The sequence below is a fragment of the Lissotriton vulgaris genome, chromosome 7 (genome assembly GCF_964263255.1).
Source record: "Lissotriton vulgaris chromosome 7, aLisVul1.2, whole genome shotgun sequence".
Classification (NCBI taxonomy): Eukaryota; Metazoa; Chordata; class Amphibia; order Caudata; family Salamandridae; genus Lissotriton; species Lissotriton vulgaris.
This window is the reverse complement of record NC_141695.1, coordinates 667,608,420-667,629,893: the sequence shown is the minus strand read 5'-3', so window position 1 is coordinate 667,629,893 and position 21,474 is coordinate 667,608,420. Positions and strand designations below refer to the sequence as shown.

The 21,474-nt window shown below is 38.8% G+C and overlaps 1 protein-coding gene across 1 annotated transcript in view; it reads right to left on the bottom strand.

The window, feature by feature from the left end:
* Positions 1–11,785, bottom strand: part of ANKFN1 (ankyrin repeat and fibronectin type III domain containing 1) — a 1,140,330-nt gene extending 1,128,545 nt beyond the window's left edge. The window contains exon 1 of the mRNA XM_086928764.1: positions 11,609–11,785. Within this exon, the coding sequence (XP_086784890.1) occupies positions 11,609–11,785 (177 nt within the window). The remainder of the gene's footprint in view (positions 1–11,608) is intronic.
* Positions 11,786–21,474: the final 9,689 nt, after the last annotated feature.

Genomic DNA, 21,474 nt, shown 5'->3' with positions numbered 1-21,474 from the left:
AAGGTTTGTGGCCTCCAAAGGAGGTTCCAAAACAAGGTGTCCTTCTCAAAGAGGAGCACCTCAGTTTTTTCTGACTTTAGGTTAAGGCAGTGACTGCTCATCCAGCTTAAGATGGCTAGCATACAGTTGTTGAAACGACTCATCATTTCCTCCATTTTGCCGGTGACTGACACTACAATTTGAGTCTTGTCAGCATAGGAAAGGTTTGAGAAACCAGAGCATCTTATTAGCATTGCTAATGGGAGACACATAAATAATATATAATATGAGGCTCAGTGAGGACCCTTGTGGGACACCAAAGGGGGAGGAGAAAGGTTTAGAGGTAAAATCTCCAAATGTGATTGATTGCTCTCTACCTGTAAGAAAAGGACATAGGAGGACATAGGTAGGACCACAGACCCCTATCTCCGCAAGACTTTGCTTCAAGACAGAGTGAATCAACATGTCAAAGGCTGCGGATAGGTTCAAAAGGACCACACAGCCTTTCCTCCATTGTCCATGATATGAAATTACTCTTCTGCGTCCAATACCAGTGTTGATTCTGTGCTATGGGCTTTTCTAAAGTCAAACTGTGCTGCAGCCAGAATCTGATGTTGATCTCAATATTTGGAGAGGGTGATATTTAAATGCTTCACTAGCATTTTAGCTGTCATGGGAAGGCATGAGATGGGGCAGTAGTTCTTTTCTTCAGTTGGGTTCAGTGAAGATATCTTGAGCAAACAGAAGATGGGCCCCTTTTTCTAATCAGTGTCATCAGTAAGATACCAACATTGATGATGCTGTTCAGTAAGGAAGTAAGAGGGGTAGCAATTGCGTCTGCTATCTCCTGATACACTTTCTGCAGACATGTGCCAGATGGGGCCCTGACTTAGTTAGCTAAATTAATTCTGAAATTCACTCCCCAGTGACGGGCAGAAAGTTGTGAAAATCCTGGTGGTTTGGGTCTAAAAAATTATTTTCCTGAAATGGGTAGTGTAACAGCCTGAATAGCATCAAATTCCCTATATACTGCCTCTACATTGTTGTTTTTGAAGAATTCTGCTAAGTTGTTAAATACAGTCTGGCTGGGAATTAGGGTGTTGACAGTGGATGGACAGGGGAGCACCTGTTCAATCTTAAAGAGCTCTTCTGACTTAGGGACTGATTGTGACTTTGGGGGTACAGGAGCAGGTTGGCACTCCCCTGTCCCACACCGCCAAAGTCAATCCTCTGTTGCCTGCCAGTTTAGGAGTTTTCTCGTGATCTGGTGGCTGGTCCATCGGAATTTCCATTTCCTTGCCTTTGAAAATTGGACCGTAATTGGAACGCCAAAGTAAGTTCCTGCATGGCATGAACTGTTTAGTCCATGCGGTACAGGAACTGGCCCCCCTACATGCATCCCAGTGTACAGGGGAAACAGGGGCCCCTCTAAGGTCCCCTTTGTCTTCCCAACACCAGCCTTTTCATGGCAGGATAACCGCAGTTCCCTGATGGTTATGGTGGTCCCAAAATGGTTTGACTGCTGTACTTGTAATATGGTGGTCAGATCACTGGTGCGGCGTTCTCCAACCGCCACCGCACCTCCACCATCAAATCAGCGGTCTAATGGACTGTCAAACTCATAATCAGTCCCTTAAGTTTTTTGCATAAAGTAGTTTGTTTTCTCCCCTTTAATCATAGTTTTATAGTCATTATGATTTGTTTATACTTTCCTCTTTCTTCTGTAGAGTAATCACTCCTCCAGATGTTCTCCTGCCTCTCACAGCTTTTTTTCATTTCCCTAATCTTAGAACAGAACCAAGGTACCATGGACCGTCTTCTGTACTATAGTTATCCACTCAGAGTAGCTAGCTACGGCAACATTCGGATCGCCCTTTAGGGATGGTTTCATTGCCTCCAGAGCCTCCATCAATTCAATTCTGATTTAACGCGCCCTGTGTTGTTAGCTCTTATTAGTTGTTAGCTGTGTTTTTAGCTAAAATCCACAATGAAATAAATAAATGATAAAGCAAGAAAGGAAAAACAAATCAAATAACATATATAAATCCAACTTCCCCAACTACCATAAAGAAGATGCAATAATTAGTAATCGATTGAAGTTCAATTATTACATAAACAAATTCATATCAGTTTACACAATTGAATAATTAATAACGTTTAATAGGTAATTGTTAATTATTACTTAACCTCCGGCCCTATACCCCTACAAACCCAGAAGCCCGCATTTAAAATAAATCAGTATTAAACAATTTACATAATAATGGTAAATTAAATAATTCATAATTAATTGTTCATTAATTAATACGTTCCCACCCTCCACCCAATAAACCAAGCAGCCCGCACCTAAAATATAACTGAAAGAAATCAATATTAAACAATTCAAATAATTAATAAACAATTACATGACTAACAATTAAAACATCATTATTAATTAGTACTAAATTAATGACACTATGAATTTCTAAGAACTATTAAATAAAACATTCTAAATTACTTAAAATTACAAACTATAATTAAATAAATAATTATGCAAACAACAGTAACAACTAAAAATATATTTATAAATTAAAACACAATAAAAGTGATTAAAAAAAGATATCTTTTACAACTTTATTACTGTAAGGGATATTAAAAGCAATATTCCTAACAATGATATTACTTACCCCCAAAAAACATATACTTGACAATGATATTCTTTGCATTACAATATTTTTTAATTCTGATAATTTTTTTCATATTTCTCTCTCCATATATTTTGAACTTCCCTAAAACCAAAATTACAGATAGAGCATCATGGTTCTGGGTGCTCTAAACTGTGAATTATATTAGCATGTGACAAAGCTACAGTGGGTCAACAAATGGCTTGAAGGCAAGAAGACAACGGAAGCAGGGTTTACAAAAGCACAGCTGATGGCTTCCTGCAGTCTTTATAAAAAGATCCACTTAGACTGTTTTATATTGTTGTGAGAAAAGTGCCACTATATACGTGGTCACCGCTATTTTATGCTGAGTGGTATTGCATGGTGAGGGAGGGGGGTCGGGAGTTGATATGGCTAGTGGGGGATTTTAACTGCCACTTATATGATTACCCATTAATGAATGATGTCTTTAAGCCTAGGTGTATGATGTCAGATGGGCGTTAATTTTGTTCATGTTCATATCAAGAAAGGCTTGGAGCTTGGTGAGATCTTAGAATCTCGTTATTTTGTGTTTACCTTGGATAAGTTGACTAACTCACCTAACCCTATAATTGTTTAAGGGGAGGAGTTGCACCTGCATCATTGATTTTATCTTTGTTTCAGTGCCCCTATTTTTGTGTATTGGCAACTTCAACATCATTCATAGCTCATCTGGTGACAACAACCCCTTGCTTTTAGAACTTGAGGGTCTTCTGGATTCCACCCAATTACAGGTGTGGGCTCTTAGAGGGCTCTCCCTTGTAAACCACGGTAGGCGACAAAACTGGTGCCAGAAGGAACACGTACACATTAAGCCTTCTCTTTTATCTAATGTGGCCTGAGAGATATCCATATGTTTTGACGCAGACACCCCTACAAAGGATGTGTGCAAGCATTTGAGGGTATTACCTGCAAAGGTAATGAGTTACTGTGTGTACCCTTAACCCAGGTGGGTGGGCCGGATCCAAAGTGGTTTGATAGGGCTTGCTCCAAGTGTCTCTGGCAGTTGAAGGTGGCCCTGGAGCAGGTCCTAAGAGATAGGAGCCTTGTGGTAGCCCATAGAAAGGCCTACAAGTTGGCTTTAGCCAAACGTAAATATACCTTGGAGAAACAAGCCTGAGAGGAGTTAACCCAGGCAAGCAAGATGGATCAGGTGCTGAATGCAGCAGTACATCACAGTGTGCTGCACTCATGGTGTGCTGACACTCTTTGAGTAGCTGTGAGTGCTATAAAACCATCATACCATAACATAACATGGACAACTTTATATGAAAAAGGTTTAAGCAAGCCCTTTTTTCCGCCCAGGCTGCTTGTCCTAGGGCAGGATTGAGGTTACTACTGGTATTGTTATGCCAATGATGCAGTCCTGATGGACCTCATGGCCCGGGGGCTGCAGCTTCTATTGGGAAAATATGTCACCTTTATGGGTAGCCTGGATCGAGTTCTGAACTTTACCAAATCTTATGTCATGGTAGTGTGTCCATGGTCTACCAGCTCTAAGACTTTGGAGGTGGGCCCACACACTGGATAACGTCTCAGCCTTTCACTACTTTGATGTTAAGAACAACTGGCAGCCTGTGTTAGAGAACTGAGCTTGTTAAATCTACAGGTGTTGTGGAGAGCTTTGATCTCCAAAAGTCCTGCTTAGAGAGTTACAATGCTAAGTGTGTGCCGCTGGTCCGGTGTGGTAGTGAGCTTTGGGGGTATGTGAAGACCAACATAATTCAAGCGGCTAAAAACAAGTTTCTAAAGTGTCTTGTCCAGGGCCCGCAAATGTACCCTGGCTTTGCAGTACATTCGGAACTTGGAATTAGGTTTCTTTCTGATATAGTTGCTCTTAGTCACTTGCTCTGATGGATACAAGTCTGGACCAGGGAGGACCTTAAGATCAGTAGATTGATCCTCTCTGATTGTTTGTCCCTGGATAGTCTACAAAGAATTCCCTGGTTAGCCTAGCTTAAGATAGCACCTGCTGCAATTGGGAGAGTGGACGTCTATCTGACTTCCCACTCCTTGCCATCCTGGGATCTACAAGGTATAAAAGAGCTGTATTCTTAGCAGGCATCATTAACCAGAGAAAGGGCTGAGGTGATGAAACATCCTGTGAGGGTACACATGCTTTCAAAGACTGTTCAGGGTATGGAGCACTGCTTAGTTCAGGTATCCAGTAGTCAAAACTGCTTTCTTCTGACCTGGTTTTGATTTAATTGACTACATAATCTGCTGGCCACACCCTGTGGCTGGGTCCACCCTGGTAACAGGACACCCTGCAGCTGTGACGATAGCTCTCCGCAGGACACCATACATTTTGTTCTGTTCTATAATTACTATAGTTGGCCCAGAAAGCAGTTTTTGACATGACACCTCTGTTGAAGACCCTGAATTTTACTGAAGTGCTAAATGTACTCATGTACTTACAATTGCATCCCAATTAACATGGTTTATCTGCTGCTGTAGAATTGTATGCACTGTCTTAATGTCTAAGCTCTCAAGACTTGACTGAGTATGTATTAATGTATTAGGCGTTCCTTTTAACCTGTTTTTATTGTATCCTGACTTTATTATGCTGGATATAATGTATATGTGTGTTTTCTTCATGTATTCATGGATAACTATCTTGTTCTTTTATGGTTGCCATGAACAACCAAATAAAGATTTAGGACTTGGTGACTGGTATGCTAGGTTTCGAAGTATACAAGCAGGAGCACTGCTTTCCAGGTCCCGGTGTATGTGCTCTGATCTCTAAAATATGGTTAAATAGCCTAATCACCAATTGACATATTTGACTTTATAGTAAGGCCTTAGTATATGGTGCTGAAAATTCAGGAAAGATGGGGAGCACTTGTCATAGAGCCTCAGACCAATGATGTGTGAAGATTATTCTATATAAAGAGTTGTGGGAGGGATCTACTAATGAAGTCACAAAAAGCCATTAATAACACAAAAATTAAATGTGAAACTGATCTAGAAAAAGATGTAACAATCTTTAAATATAGCCAGATTCTAAGATGAATATATGACGTTACAACGCAAACAAATACGCATGCCTTTACAATGTGGTTTTTACATCGCAACTACCATTAAAATACATGAATTTACAATGCATGCCATTACAACGTATTTTTAGAAACTACCATTACAACGCATAGCATTGCAACGCATACCATTACAACGCATACCATTACAATGCATAATACTTTTGGGGCAACCGCGAGGTAATTGTTAGATAGTGTAGGGGTAAAAATTACTATTCCCACTCCAGTGAGTGCAACAGTAGGGTAAGTGTTGGATAGTGTAGGGTGAAAAATACTATCCCCATGTACCCCAAAACCTATACCCACCCTAAAGCTAAAAACCTCCCCATTACATACCTTATAATGCATTGTAATGGTGTGCGTTGTAATGGTATGCATTGTAATGGTATGCATTGTAGTGACATGCGTTGTAATGGCATGCATTGTAATGGCATGCGATGAAAAGGCAGTTGCGTTGTCACAGCTACATTGTAAAGGTAGTGCATTGTAATGACTGCATTGTAATGGTTGTTTCCCTCTAAGATACACTCCTGCAGTTTCCCAAAACACCCACCTTAAATATACACTTTAAATTCAGACATAGAGCATACCTCAAAACCAGGAAAGTCAATTGCACCTACAGCAACATGCCTGCTACATGCACCAGATGCTCTCAAACTAATATGCTGCATTTTGGAACTGAGTGATTATTTGGAAGCTGTCACTACCCAACTTGAATCCAAAAAGAGTAGATCTGGTATAGATTCTCCAAAACTGTACCTACTTGGGTAATCTCTGTGCCCCAAAGCAAACGAAGTGACATGGTAGTACTTGTGTCCAAAATAGCTCTAATCATGGTGTGAGAGTTGAGGCAATGGTTCCAAAAATGAGCAGAAGTAGAAAGCACTGCTCTTCACGGAGGAGAATGAAAAGTCCCTAGAAAGTACCTCATAGAAAGACTATACGATTGAAATGCTACTTTCATTCATCAAAGTTGGACACTTTTGAAGACCACAGAGAACATCAACTTAATCTGCTTGTTGGAAAATGGCCCTCTCTGAAGGGTCACCCCAATAGTTTTGCCTTCCTTCTCCTCTTTTTTTTACCTTCTTTTTGTTGGCCTTAAGACTCTGAGCACTTCACCACTTCTGACCAGTGCTAAAGTGCATGGGCTTCTCCCTAAACATGACAACACTGGTTTAACCACAATTGGGATTTTATTTAGGTGTAAGCCCCTAGTAGAATGCACTACCTGTGTCAGGGCCTGTAAATTCAATGTTACTATTGGGATTGCAGCACTAAATGTGCCACCCACACCAGTAGGCCTTTAAACAGATCACTGAAATAATATCGAGGGACAAAATATCGACTTGCAAAAATATCGTGGACAAAATATCGACAGTCAAAATATCGAGTTTGTATCTACAAACAGGTAAGTACAAAAATATTGAGTACAAAATATCGTTTACAATAATATAGTTGTAAAAAATATAAATTTTATTAAACAGTGTTAAATTAAATTAATATTCAAATTTAATTACTAAAATATACTTAAAAATACTTAAATTAACTTATAATAATTAAATATTAAATGAAAATAATAAAAATAATTTTTTTCAATCTTATTTGTTAAAACATATATATATACTAACATACTATAATTAAATAAGATACTATTATATTACCGTACGATACCAGAAGTGTAAAAAATACTATTCCCACTCCAAAGAGTGCAAGCATAGGGAAAGCGTTGGATAGCGTAGGGGTTAAAATTACTATTCCCACTCCAGTGGGTGCAACAGTAGGGAAAACTGACCCTGAACCCAATAAATACCCCTTTACCCAAGAACTGAAAACTGACCCTGAACCCTAAAAATACCCCTTTACCCAAAAACCCAAAACTGACCCTGAACCCTAAAAATACCCCTTTACCCAAAAACTGAAAACTGACCCTGAACCCAAAAAATACCCCTTTACCCAAGAACTGAAAACTGACCCTGAACCCTAAAAATACCCCTTTACCCAAAAACTGAAAACTGACCCTGAACCCTAAAAATACCCCTTTACCCTAAAACTGAAAACTGACCCTGAACCCTAAAAATACCCCTTTACCCAAAAACTGAAAACTGACCCTGAACCCTAAAAATACCCCTTTACCCAAAAACTGAAAACTGACCCAGAACCCTAAAAATACCCCTTTACCCAAAAAACCAAAACTGACCCTGAACCCTAAAAATACCCCTTTACCCAAAAACCCAAAACTGACCCAGAACCCTAAAAATACTCCTTTTCCCAAAATTAATTAATATTATTTAATTACCAAGTAATTATTAATTAACAATAACAATAAAGTAAATATATTAGCACATTAGCTGTAATTAATTTAATTTAATAATTAATATTATTTTTTCCCAATTAATTAATTAACAATAACTAAAAATTATATATATAAATAATTTACTCTAATTAATGTAATTAACTAATTAATATTATTTAATTACCAATTAATTACTAATTAAAAATATGTACAAAATTATATTAATTAATTAACTAATTAATATTAATTAATTACCAATTAATTATTAATTAAAAATATTTACAAACATATAATAATTAATTAATTATTATTAAATTACTCCCCACCCTTATCCCCTATTAACCCAACATCCCGCTCCTAAACATTAACTACAATTTATATTACTATTAATATAAATATATATTTTTTTAACCTTTTTTCTACATATTATCTATATTTTTTACTTTGACTATTTATCAATATTTTGTCTTGTCAATTTTTTTGAGTCGATATTTTTGTACTCGATATTTTTTTATCATTATTTTATTCGATATTTTGACCAACGATATTTTTGTTATCGATATTTTATTGTTGTCGATATTTTTAACTCGATATTTTGTCCATTCGATATTTTGGAGTCGATATTTTGTCTGTGCACCCCTTTAAACATGTCTCAGGCTTATTGCCAGTCTGACTTGGCATTTACACCCCCTTGCCAAGCCTTAAACTCCCCTTTTGTTACACATACATAAGTCACTCCTAAGGTAGGCCCTAAGCAGCCCATAGTGCAGGGTGCTATATAAGTAAAGGATAAGACATGGACGTTCATGTACTGCATGTCCTGATAGTGAACTAATTTGGTATATACTACCAACCCACGTTTTAAGACCATTATGAGTTTTAAATTCTCTTTTTTCTCTCAATTGATGATTTTTCTGCATTTTATTACTGCTTCACCTTCATCAACTTGGGGCTCTTTTTGTTGTTACACTTGTAGCACCTTCTCAGGATGTCAATTGATCTCAACAGCCTTGCATCCTACACCGGAAGTGAGCTGAAGAGGTTCTGCAAGGAAGGGACTAAATGAGAACAGGAATACTTCCAACATAGATCAACAGGTAGCCCTCTGAGCCTATGAGGAAGTCAGGAAGTTGAAAACAACAACAGGGGAGGAGAACCATGAGCTGAGGGAAGGAATAAGGATCCCCCTGCCTCCAGAATGGGAATCAAGACACCAAGGATGGGGCAGGCAGCAGTGTATCTACCAGGGGCCTGTAGCATGTGGATGTATGACGGTACAACGCGTACCGTCACAACGCATCCCTTTACCACGCATCCCTTACAACGCAAGTCGTTACCACGACTTGCGTTGGGGGTGCGGATTTCGAATAGTATAATTTACTATTCTAACACCAGTCCCCGTGGACCCTAGGGAAGGTGTTGGGATAGTAAATTTACTATTTTTAATCCTTTAGCGCCCTCCAGCGTAAGTCGTGGTAACGACTTGCGTTGTAAGGGATGCTTGCAAACGGTACCGCGTTGTAAAAACTTTGTGGTAAACGATGTTTACCGTAGCATGTGGAGTAGGACATTAATACCATTAAGAGCTACAGCATGGCTGAGCTGAGGAAGTTGTTCAGAGAGAGAAGACTGAAAAATCATAAGGATGATCCAAAGTTGGAGTATCAGATCGCACTTAAAACCTGGGCGGGCTGTAGAATGCTATATGCAGCACAGAAAGAGTTTGAAGAGAGCTACTTAGAAAATGCCGAACCCTGATTGAACCTGGCCTCAGAATCAGGGACCCAAGAGGGAAGCAGCCCTGAGAAGGGGGGAAAAAACAGAAAAATGATTTGGCAAAGGCTCCAGAGGAGAGAGGGGATCCCACAGAGTGTGAGTCCCCCCCTGCATCCTATACAGGAAGCACTGTGTCCTGAGGAGTTGAAGGACACACAGGCTGAGAGGGATCCGAGGCTTCAGCTGGCCCAGCTGGCTGCAGAGGAGAGAAAATATGAGGTTCAGAGGGCCTTGGAAGAGAAAAAGATATGGGTGGCTCATGAACTGAGTTTTAAGGAGCTGACCCTAAAACTCAAACAACTGGTAGTGTCTTGCAGAAATGGTGGCAGCAATACTACAATGCCCAGTGGTAGAGAAGGGATCCACATACCCATGGACATGGTGCCTGACTTCAAGAAGGGAGATGACAAATACAGGTGGTTTGAGGCATATGAGGTTACTTTGAAAGTGCACAGAATCCCTGAGGAGGATTGGGGAGCAGGCATATCTCTAGTGTTGGTAGGGATGCCCTACTGTCGCTGGAGAAGGGGCACAGGCTGAGGTATCCCAGCATGAAACAGACCCGTGTCCTTGAGGTATGAATTCATCTAATAAGAGTGCAGGTTGAGATTCAGGGGCGGGTAGAAACTGTCTCACCAGTCCTGGGAGGATTATGTAGGTTGCTTTTGCAAGGCACCGGATGGTTGTGTGAAGGGTAGTGAGGTAAACCCATACGAGGGGCTGTACAATTCAAAGGCTGGAAAGCACTGGTAAATTGTAAGTTCTCTGACCCCAGGGAATTTGCACTCAGAGATAGCGATGAGCTAGACAAGAGTTAACCCGCCATCTATTATTGTGGGGCCACAGCGCATGCGAATTATCATACTGAAGATGATGTTGTCATTTGGTCTGAAAGATGTGAGGGTGATATTTGAAAAAAACTGGAGGCTTTTAATTTGCGTACCTGCAACGTAACTCAACAGACCTATCATGTCCAAGAACATTGAATGATAATGGTATGGTGGGTTCCCTAGCAAGAAGTGTTCGATTGCAAGTGCTAGCCCTAGATATTGCCAAACGTGGTTGACTGATGGAGAACAAGGCCTGTCTCCAGACATATTTCTACACCCTGTTTTTACCATAGCATAGCTTGTGAAGTTTTAGTTGTTGCCCCTGGGAGTGGAGGGGTGGGGGAAGGAAAGAGCTAAGTGAAAAGCTGAAACAGTGTGTTTTTTGGAGGTACATGAGCTGTTGTGCTTCTCACAAATATTATTCAGTTGTATTTGTTTTGCTTACATCTTTACTTACTTGAAAAAAATTAGTTAAAAGAACAGTTATTTCATCGTTATGTTTCTTTATGCTCATGCACTACCCCTACAGTCAACATCACCAAGAACACGACCAGCGTCTTTCGAAGTAAAACACATAACTCTAAGGTAAGTATATCAATCTGTTTATGATAGTTTACTCGGAAGGTTCTGCTCTACCATTATTTCTGTTGTCTACCACCTCATTGTGTCTAGGTAAAATTTGCTGTAAATGCTATACAGATTCTTTTGCTTAAACTGCTCTGTAAATGTGAATATGTGAATTATTACAGATGCTAAATGTGTACAGTGTTCACAAGAGCAACAGTATTGGTTTTCCACACACAGAGTGCAACAATGTTCTTAAATCATAACCTTTCATTAGTACTAAATCAAATATATTTCTTGTTTCGATCAGACTTCAGTTTCGATAAGGTATGCAGAGCTCCAGACAATGATGTTTTCATTACACACATGGTGAGGTGCGTGGTATATTCATTTATTTCAAACTGTTCGCCACAGCCAACCGGTTTGGCGATGCAAGCCATAAGCACTTACCACAGACGATTTTCTGAACGGGTCCGATCGTGCCCTGTACGCATCATCAAACGACGAATGGCTTCCTTTAAGTTTCTCTGAAAGATTCCGATACAAACGTTTTGCTGCATTTGGAGAGGATGGGGCACTTGTCTTTTTTGACTGGGAAAGATGTAGACTTTGCATTTGTTGCGTCATCTTCACGATGTACGTCCTACACAGATTACAAAGACAATGATTTAGTAGCATGTTAGTCCTTGGGGTCGATACCAAACCCGTAATAGCACAGGTTGTGAACTAAAGCAAATCCTGAATAAAGGACACGGACCATTTTGTTTATCTCTAGCCTGTTGTTACAGGTACAATTTATGTCACGACTTTACTCTCTACTCACATATTCAAAATGTGTCAAAGGCACACTGTAAACGGTAATGGTTACTTTGTGAATGGATGGTGTTAAAGTGGTACAACACATATTGCATAAGATATGGTGATGTAAGCAATATAGAATGCTATCCAGAGTCACAAATATTCAGGTCTCCGGCAATCCAGAAATGAAGCAGATTAATTTGGAAAAACATGCATTTTGAATCAATTTTGGAAAAAAGGTCCATTTGTAAACTATTGTATTCCTATGCAAACCAAATAAACAGTGATAACAAGTGCCATTGCAGAGTATGAGACATTGTTGAAATACGAGATGCATAACTAATAGAAGAATCTTCCACACGAAAAACGGGAAAGCATAAATACCATCATTATCAGAGGGAGAACTAATAAGTCACCATGGGAAACAAAAAGTAAAGCCAATGTCTACCCCTTTACATTGACTAACAAATCACATGAAAGAAAAACTCTCACATTTCCATCGGACAATAGATGAATCCAAGGTATTATGATAAGATGATTAAATACATTACACATAGTTTAATCATGAAAACCATCAAAACAGTTCTATAAATATTATGATGTATGCAAGGCAGATTTCCTCCTATGCATCCTTTTCTCAAAAACAGTTCGCACAGCCACTCTACACACCATAGTATGTGCCTGACCTTCTATAATCATAGAATTGATGTTCTCTTATTAACAATGCTCTGGACACATAATTGTTTCCAATATAAAACCAGGTAAAGTGTTGTTCATGTCAGCTTTACCTTGCATAATTTTCAACTTTTCATGTTATGGACGTGACAGTTAATAACCAAGATTACTCCATGATTCCACATCGTGTAAACGAGATATCAGTCAGGTGAAAATCCTATTGTGGGATCATTGGAAGAACTTGAAAGACAAGAGTTTTTTTTTATAGAGCCAGGCACTATTAAATCAACTTGAAAATTCATTTCTTGTTGTTCGAGAAAAAAATTATGATTCTTTTCAAAACATTTATGATTGTTTTCAAAACATTTATGATTGTTTTTAAAACATACTGATGCCAGAAGAAACTCTGAAGTGACCACTTTTATATATAAGACCCTTATTACCCCCTACAAATCAGAAGAAAATTCCTTCCAAGCTGACACAGGGTCTTTTGACATGCAGCGGTCTGACATTCCGTGCTGGGAGTCATCCTCGCAGCAGAAACAGGGTCCTTCATTCTCTACCATCAAGTGAGCGTGATGGTTCTTCCCTAGGGGATTCTTGGCTACATATGCGCATATACATGCAACACATACAGATCTAGGCTAGGTACATTTAGGCAAATTACTTAGGGCACACATTTTAGGAATATGCAAGTGCTACTGTTTTTATCTATTATCTATTTTATCTAAACTGCTCATGTTCATCTTATTTGAACTATAGTAGAAATGTATCTACAATTTACTATATTGGTACTTGCAATCACTTTTGTATGCTTCTGTCTCCTGATTGTCGCAGCAAATATGTTTTACACAAGACAGATTTTTCGACCAATAAACACTTATTGAAATCCTGTGACTGAGCAAAATGTACTGTACTGTTTTCCACAATCCCTCTGGAATCTGGGCTTTCATGCTCCGTGGTTGCCAGAAACAACCTACACCACTGTAAGATACAGGGGGGTGGTAGTGGTACTGTAGAGCTAGCTGGTTTAACATCTGACATATCCTGTGGAGGTGTCCGGAAGCAGTTGGGACACCACGCCCTCAGTTTAGGTCATCCAAAGCGCGCAGATCCTGAGGAGTCCTAGGAACTACAAAACACTTGAGGTGACCAATGTGAAGAACAAATTGTAGGCAAACCCTTCCCTCGACAAGTAGGAATATATTCTGAGTCTAACTTTGCAATATGCCATCAGCCCAAGTAGAAGTATAAATCCTTTTATAAAGCCATCTTTTTGTCAGAGGAAGACTTTCACAACAGTAACAGTGTTTATTTTAGTGCCACAAACACTTTGTGATTGATTCACCAACTGCATTTTGTTGTATGTAAAGTAATACTACAGCAGTGGGGAGGAACATGAAATTATAAACATCCACCCACAAAAAAAGCCTATAACTATTTACAAACTACACTTGTAAAGTTACTTTAGTCCAAATGGGATTGGAAATGTCCCCCAGCCAAGTCTTGGTGTAAAACTAGCACTACCTATGGCCACTCACAGATACTGCAACAGACCTCAAAGAAAATAGTTGATACAGGAACTTAAAATCTTACTCGTAGGGGAAACATTATAATATTAAAATATTAAATATTGTTAAATATTGTTTCTATTGTTTTTAGTTGTAAAAAGTTGTATAACATTTAAATATTTTATCATTTTCAAAACATTGTTTTAGAAATGTTCAATTATGTTCAATTGATTAAAAGCATAACTTCTGCTTAAAGATACTGCATTTAATTAAAGATTAAATGTTAATGAGGCTGTCCTTTGTAAAATATTTTTTTCAAAAACGTATATTTGTGTATTCATGAATGAGTTAAAATATTATATTTGATGAATATTGCATTATTTAATAAACATCTGATTAGGGTGTTAATGTGTTGTGAGATGTTTTCGCTCTGGATTAATAAATATAATTTTTATTTGAATTTACATTTTTATTTTACTTTAGAATATTGTATGTATGTGTTCTAAGAATTAATATAGTTTATTGTTTTTCCCATACTTTAGCACAGTGAGAACTATATCCCAGTGGCTGAGATCTACCCCCATGTGTGAAAGTTACTAGTAGAAACTTTACTCTCAAGCATTCTGTGTTAAATTTCAACAAAGACCTTACTGTTGTGCACCAGTAAATTTACACTTGAGTAAATTTAGTTGTGTAAATTATTAACCTTAGTGAATATGACCATTTAGGCTTAGCCACTACATCTGTTAGGAGGAATGAGACCTTACAGTACTGCGAGCAGTAGAAAGCTTCCCTTGCCCTTATTGCTGCTGTCCAGGCTACCTGTAGGTACTGGCTTTGCTTGTAATTGTGCAATGCAAATCTCACTAAAACATAGAACGAAGGACAAGGATAAACAAATTAGGATCACAGCCTGTCACAATGCAGGGAACAAGAAACAAGGAAGACACAAAAAACAATGGCTATGGAAGACGGGCAGAGGTAAAAAAAAACACTCTACAATTAAATATATGTATATGCATTAGAATGCTGAAATAGTTGTATAATTTTATTGGAAATTTGCTTTGGAGATGATGTGACCACAATGTTAGTGTTTGCATTTACCTATGGGGGTATGAATGAATACCTGAATAAATGAATGATGTTCCTGTAAAGCACACTTCCACTCAACGTTGAGCATCCTGGCACTGAGCTTCAAAGAACCCATTCCAGAAGGGAGTAGAAAGAAAAGAAACAGGCATCGAGAGATCGGTACAGTGTATAGTATAAGGAATAAAAAAGCGATGGAGGGGTCATTAAAAGCCAGGTCTTCAAGTTCTTTTTAAATGCAACTTCGGACTCTAAGTCGCACAGAGGGCTTGGGAGTTGATCCCAGGCCTTGGTGCCCAGTTCTATGAAAGACTTAAGAAGGTTGGCATGAAAAGATCTCAGCATTCTGTAGGTTATGTAGTGTTGGAATCGGGTGGTCAGGTATGGGGTCAGGTAGACCTAAATGCTCTGAAAACCAGTAAAAGGATCTTGAAGCGGATCCTCTCATGAATGGGTAGCCAGTGTAGACTTTTGAGGGCTATGGAGGTGGATTCCCAACTTGGGAAATTCAGTACTAGTCTGGCCAAGGCATGTTGCACCATCTGGAGCTTTTGTAGTATCTGTTCGGATAATCTTGCACAGAGACTTTTACAATAGTCAAGTCTGGCAGTTATAAGCACAAAGGTGACTGTTTTCCTGGCTGCCAAAAGAAAGTCCAAAAAAAGTTTTCAAGAATTTGTTTAGATTGAAGCACACACCTGCAACTGCCAAAGCGTACGGGTGGAAGGAGAGGGTGGTGTCAAATTGTATTACATTTTGTTCCTTTGTACTGGGGTGAGAGGTGGGTGGTGCACAGAATTTAGCCACCATTGAGTTGGAGAAAATAGATTTGACTTGCCGAATAGCAGAATCTCGGTTTTGTCCATGGTGCATTTACGGTGGTACATATGAATCCACAGGATAGCCTTGTCAATACATTTTTGAAAGTTTCGTTCTGAGCCTAAAGAGCCTTTATCATGGGATAGGGCCAGTTGCATATCAACCGCAAAAGACATCTTGGCATTCCATATGAGGCTATTAGGGCAATAAGGGGGGCATGTATATATTAAATAATGTAGGCCTAAGAGATGAGCACTGCCGAACGCCTGATGCCATTGGCCTCTATGTTGATGAAAAAGGTCCTAGGGAAACTGCTTGTCTCCTGTCAGTCAGAAAAGATCGGCAGAGAGATCAAGTAATATCAGCACTGCATTATTCCCCATTTCCGGGGTCATTTTGATTGTTTCAGAGACTACCTGTAAGGCTGACTTTGTGGAGTGTTTGTGTCTAAAGCCAGTCTGACGGAGGTGAAGTGAGCCTGAGTTTTCAAGAAAGGAGACTAGTTGGCCATTTACAATTCTTTCGAACATTTTGGTAAGTGTGGGGAGTAAAGAGAGGGGTCAAAGATTTGACAGTGTAATGGGGTCTGCAAGAGTATTTTTTGCAGGGATTTCACGACTGCCAGTTTCCAGGCTGGGGGGACTTCAGCCATAGATAGGGATGTAATAGGGATTTCATTCATTAAAGGAGTGATAGTATCAATGGCTAAATGGAAGGTAGCAGGTGGGAAGGGGTCATTTGGTGAGCCAGATTTTCAGGAAAGAATAGCCTGGCTCAAATGTAGAAGTGAAATCTCCTGAAAAGCCACAAGAGTTGCAGCTGTGGTATTAGTGGGATTGTCTGGAAAAAAGGTTACAGTGATAAAAGTTGAAACCCCTGTTGGATGGACTTAATTGTCTCTTCAAAGAAAGTTGAGATCAAGTCACAGAGGGTTTGAGAGGTGGGGATTTATCTGTAGAGTGATATCTGCTGTACAAAAGATTTTGATATATTGAAGCTAGTTTTTAGGTCATAGTGGGAGGCTGTACGTATTGATCTGATTACTGAAATAGATTAAATTATGATTGGACCAGTTTAGGGGATGAGCTTTTCTAATGCTAGATTGGGATTATTAGAACAGACCCCATCAAGGGTATGTCTTACAGTTTGCATGGGGGCGCTCACTAGCTGGTTGAGGCCAATTATACTTAGGGTATCAATGAGGTTCGATACATCAGAGGTATTGGGCACTTCAAGGTGGTATTAAAGTCACCAAAGATAGATACATTTGTGTACTGGAGAAGGAGAGGTGCTAGGGCCTCTGCGAGGGTGGCCAAAAAGGTAAGCCCTGGGCCAGGTGGGTGGTAGAGTAGACAGCCTCTAAAGGATTGGGTGGGGCTGATCATAAAGAAGAAACATAAACTTTTTGCTCCTTTCAGAGAGTTTAAGTAAAATGTGTTACACTGAAACATCACAAAAAATGTTTGCCAGGCCACCTCAGTGGTCTTCATCTCTATCACGTCTAAGGTTGGTGTATCCTGGGTGAAGGGCTGAGGCAACGTTAGGATTGTACCAGGTCTTGAGCAATGATTTTGTGACTAATTAGAAATTCGAATGGAGGTTCTCGATCAGTGAGTTGACTTCTTGCGCATGTTTACTGTGGGACTGGGGGTTGATGACCCCACCTAACAGTGGGTTATGAATGGAAATGGAGTTATACTTCTCAGCAAAGGACTTCTCTAATGAAAGACCAATCACACCTTTGAATGTTGTGCAGGACAGTGGTACTTCAATACGGGAAGGGTCCCATAAGTGATCCCAGTGGGGAGCTTTATGCTTGAGTGATTTAAAATTCAGGGGTAAGTGGGGTATATGGATTAGAATGGGCAGGAAGGGTGGCGCTGGCTGTGGTACTGACACAGATGGGCTTGCCTTTGGTGCACCTTCAGCGTGCCAGTGGCACAACCACTGCGCGTTCATGCTACGGCTGGGTTTTTATGGGCAGAGCTCATCTGTTTGAGCATCTGCACTACTTCTTGGTTTTGACTGCTATAGCGCTACCCCCTCAAAATGGCATCTCCAGGCAGCAACCAGGAAGTGAGAGTCAGCTGAAAAACTTTGTGCGGCAATCAAAACTAAAATTCAGCATGATTAAGACTAAAATGATTTTAAAAAGCTTGCGCGATATAATGACCTTAACAGTTTTTCACAATGCAAATACAATAAACAGTACTTGAAATAAAGTGCTAAGTGCCTTTAAGTTCACTCCCGAATTGTGATCAAAGAGTTATAATTACTTTCAGAACAGGTATTGAACACGTACGGTAGTAGGTTAGAGTCTTACATGGATATGAAAACACAGGACAGACAAATGCAAGACCTTGGTATTTAGTGTCCTAATTTGGCATATTCAAGTTAGGAAGAGTTATATAAGATATGTTTGTCTTTCATAAAGGTATGGTGAATATGTAGTCTGCTTGGGACAAAATCATAGTAAGTATTACTGCAGAGATCTTGTGACACAAACATGTTAGATTGGGTAATACAAATTAGAGAGAGTACATGTTAAGGTACATTTTATTAGTATAATTTAATATGGGTATTTTGTGAGGACTCATAGGAAATTTGATGACTGGGCAGTTACGTGTTCATATAGGTCTACTTCCCCAAAAAGAAAAATATCTTATATATACATACAGTCCAAAATAGTGACCATTAAGGGAGTGATACCTCTTTTTGGATAATATAGTTTTCATTGAAAGAGGATTAGTAACAGGAGAAAATATTTCAAGAGGATTTATGTAAAGCTTGATGAAATGTGATTATGGATCTTATTGGGGCTAAACTTTTTTTAAGAAAAGTAATATATACATAGATACAGTCCAAGAAGTTGCATAAGACCAGAGTGGCACACATGGACATTATTGCCTTGAATAAAAGTGGAAGATCAATTGATACCAAATATTTGGCTATATGAGATGCTTCTGCATATTTCAGTAGTCAAAATAAAAGAAGACCCTGGTTCAAAATCCTAAGAAAAGTTAATAGTATAATAACGTTTTTTTAACAAAATAGAAAAAAAATTCTTAACAAATAAAGGAGAGTGGCATTGAGGAAAACATGCTCAGTGCTAAAAAAAAAGTGATGCACAAATAGGAAATGGCATCTAAGTGTGACACATACAAGAACATTAATTATGACTGTACAATATGTAATAGAAATATGGGTATGTAAATTACAAAGTCAACAATGTTTCATTCCCATTACAATGGGGGATGGATCATTAGGACTCAACAATTTACAGAGCCCGAAAGTAAGCTAAGCAAAAGAGATGAAAAAGAGAGATCAACATAGGGCAATTCCCATGGCTTTTAAGGAATTGTTCCCATAGGAGAGATTACTTTACTGAATCAGACAACTTGACTACTAGAGAGAGGTTTCCCAAAAGGACTACTGAAGTGTTCTTGTAAAAGAACAAGGTAATGTTTATGTGGAACTTTGTTAGAGCCAAAGAATAGAACCGACAATACCAATGAAAAAACGATCTGTCTTACTGCTTTCTGCACTCACAGTAATGTCAAAAAAATAATCAGCAGACATTGGGACTGGTGAGTTGGACATATGTGGCAAACCACTGGTTGCCTTTAGGAAAGGTAAAGTTGTCAGGGACCATGTTGTAAGTGTATTACAAAACACTTGCTCAACCAGATATGATATCCCAATGGAATGTGTCTCCTTTATTAGGACATTTTAGGTGTAGAAGAAACTGAGGGGCATATTATCAAGGATTGGAGAATTCCAATAGAAGTCCATATTCACACTAGAACATCGACTTCTATTGAAATTCTCAAGGGCATATTATCAAGCCCATTATTGCCGTTTTAGCAGCAGTTTTCTGCCGCTAAACCGGCGATAATTTTTAGCGCCGTCCTTGATAAAATGCCCCAAGGAATTTAACCTGACCCCAGACACAAGGTCATTGTCCCACAATTATGAGAAATATCTCTAAGGAACCACACCACTTGCAATAGTTGTCAATTGCCCATGTGATTTAGCATATGTTTGTCAGATACACCAGAAAATGGAAGTCCGCACCCTACAGCATTGCAGTAGAATTGTGAAGCAAGAACCAAAGGGTCTTTTGGTTGAACACTTCAGTAAGTCAGGTCATCTGATTGACAGCCTGAAGTGGTTGGTTGTTGAGAAGTTCACTAGTATTCCCAACGGAGAGGATCTGGATAGTGTCTTGAATTCAAGAGAATATAAATGGATCCATTTGTTAGATACTGTCAAAAGGGGTCTGATCTCGTTTGAGGAAGTTAACAAACAAGTGACTGTTTGTAATAGTGGGTGAAATGATTATATCTATGTTTCTAAGACTGTTGTAATGGTATTTTTAAACCCCCATTAAGTACAAAATTATCAATAGGGATCAAGCTTTTAATCTGTTGATAAATATGAGATGTGATTTTTTAATATCGTATGGGCAATAGCAAAGATTTTAACTGCAATACAGGAGTCTAAGAAAGAATTGTTGATATAATTTAAAATGAGCGAGGGGTAGAAATGAGATTCTCCCCACTCATCGATGATGTTCTGTAGTTACCAGATATATTAGCTATGGAATTCTTCCAAACATTGGTTATGAATTAAGAGCTGTCTGCTATAGAGTGGTTCTACTCCGATTGTAAGCTTCATTAGGTTTTTTGTCCTGTTTTGTATGGTATTGTTGTCACATTTTTTGTATTATTCGTATTTATAACTGTATGCTTTTACTTTACTTTTATGGCAATATTTGCCAAATAAAGAATGAGGATGAATGAAAAAATGAATTGGTTTTCACATAACACTTGTAAAACATGATGTTTTTGAGATGCGCTGGTAGGATATATGTCCCTGAAGAAGATGCAGCAAATAATAGCATCAATTTTATTCAAGAGAACATATGTTTCGGCTTCAGGTCCTTATTCAGTATGAGTTGCCAGTTCTTTTATCCTGAATTTGTACATATTGTGCCGTTTGATTGTGACTACGGACTACTGGTGATACATGATGATTTCAATACCTAATTTGTACAGATCGTGCAATTTAATTTGAAGCACAATGGTTTTAACACCCTATGAAGCCTGCCCATGATGTATACTAAAGATATAATAGCTGAAATTTGCCTCAAAGGCAACATGCTTTTTGATTCAGATCCCTGGACTAGTTGCCTGTGTTCTCATGGTCTGTTTGCCAGTAATCTCACAAGCACATAGCAACTGAATGTCCTATTTGTATTGACAGTGGGCATCCATTTAAATGACTCAACCACTCAGCCTCTGGTCACAACGTATATTATGTATTTACTGGTACCATGTGCAAAGGATCCAGTAATCATATTTCAACATCACCACCAATGTCGCTGCTATCTTCATTTTTGTTTGAGTTGTTCTGGATATTCAC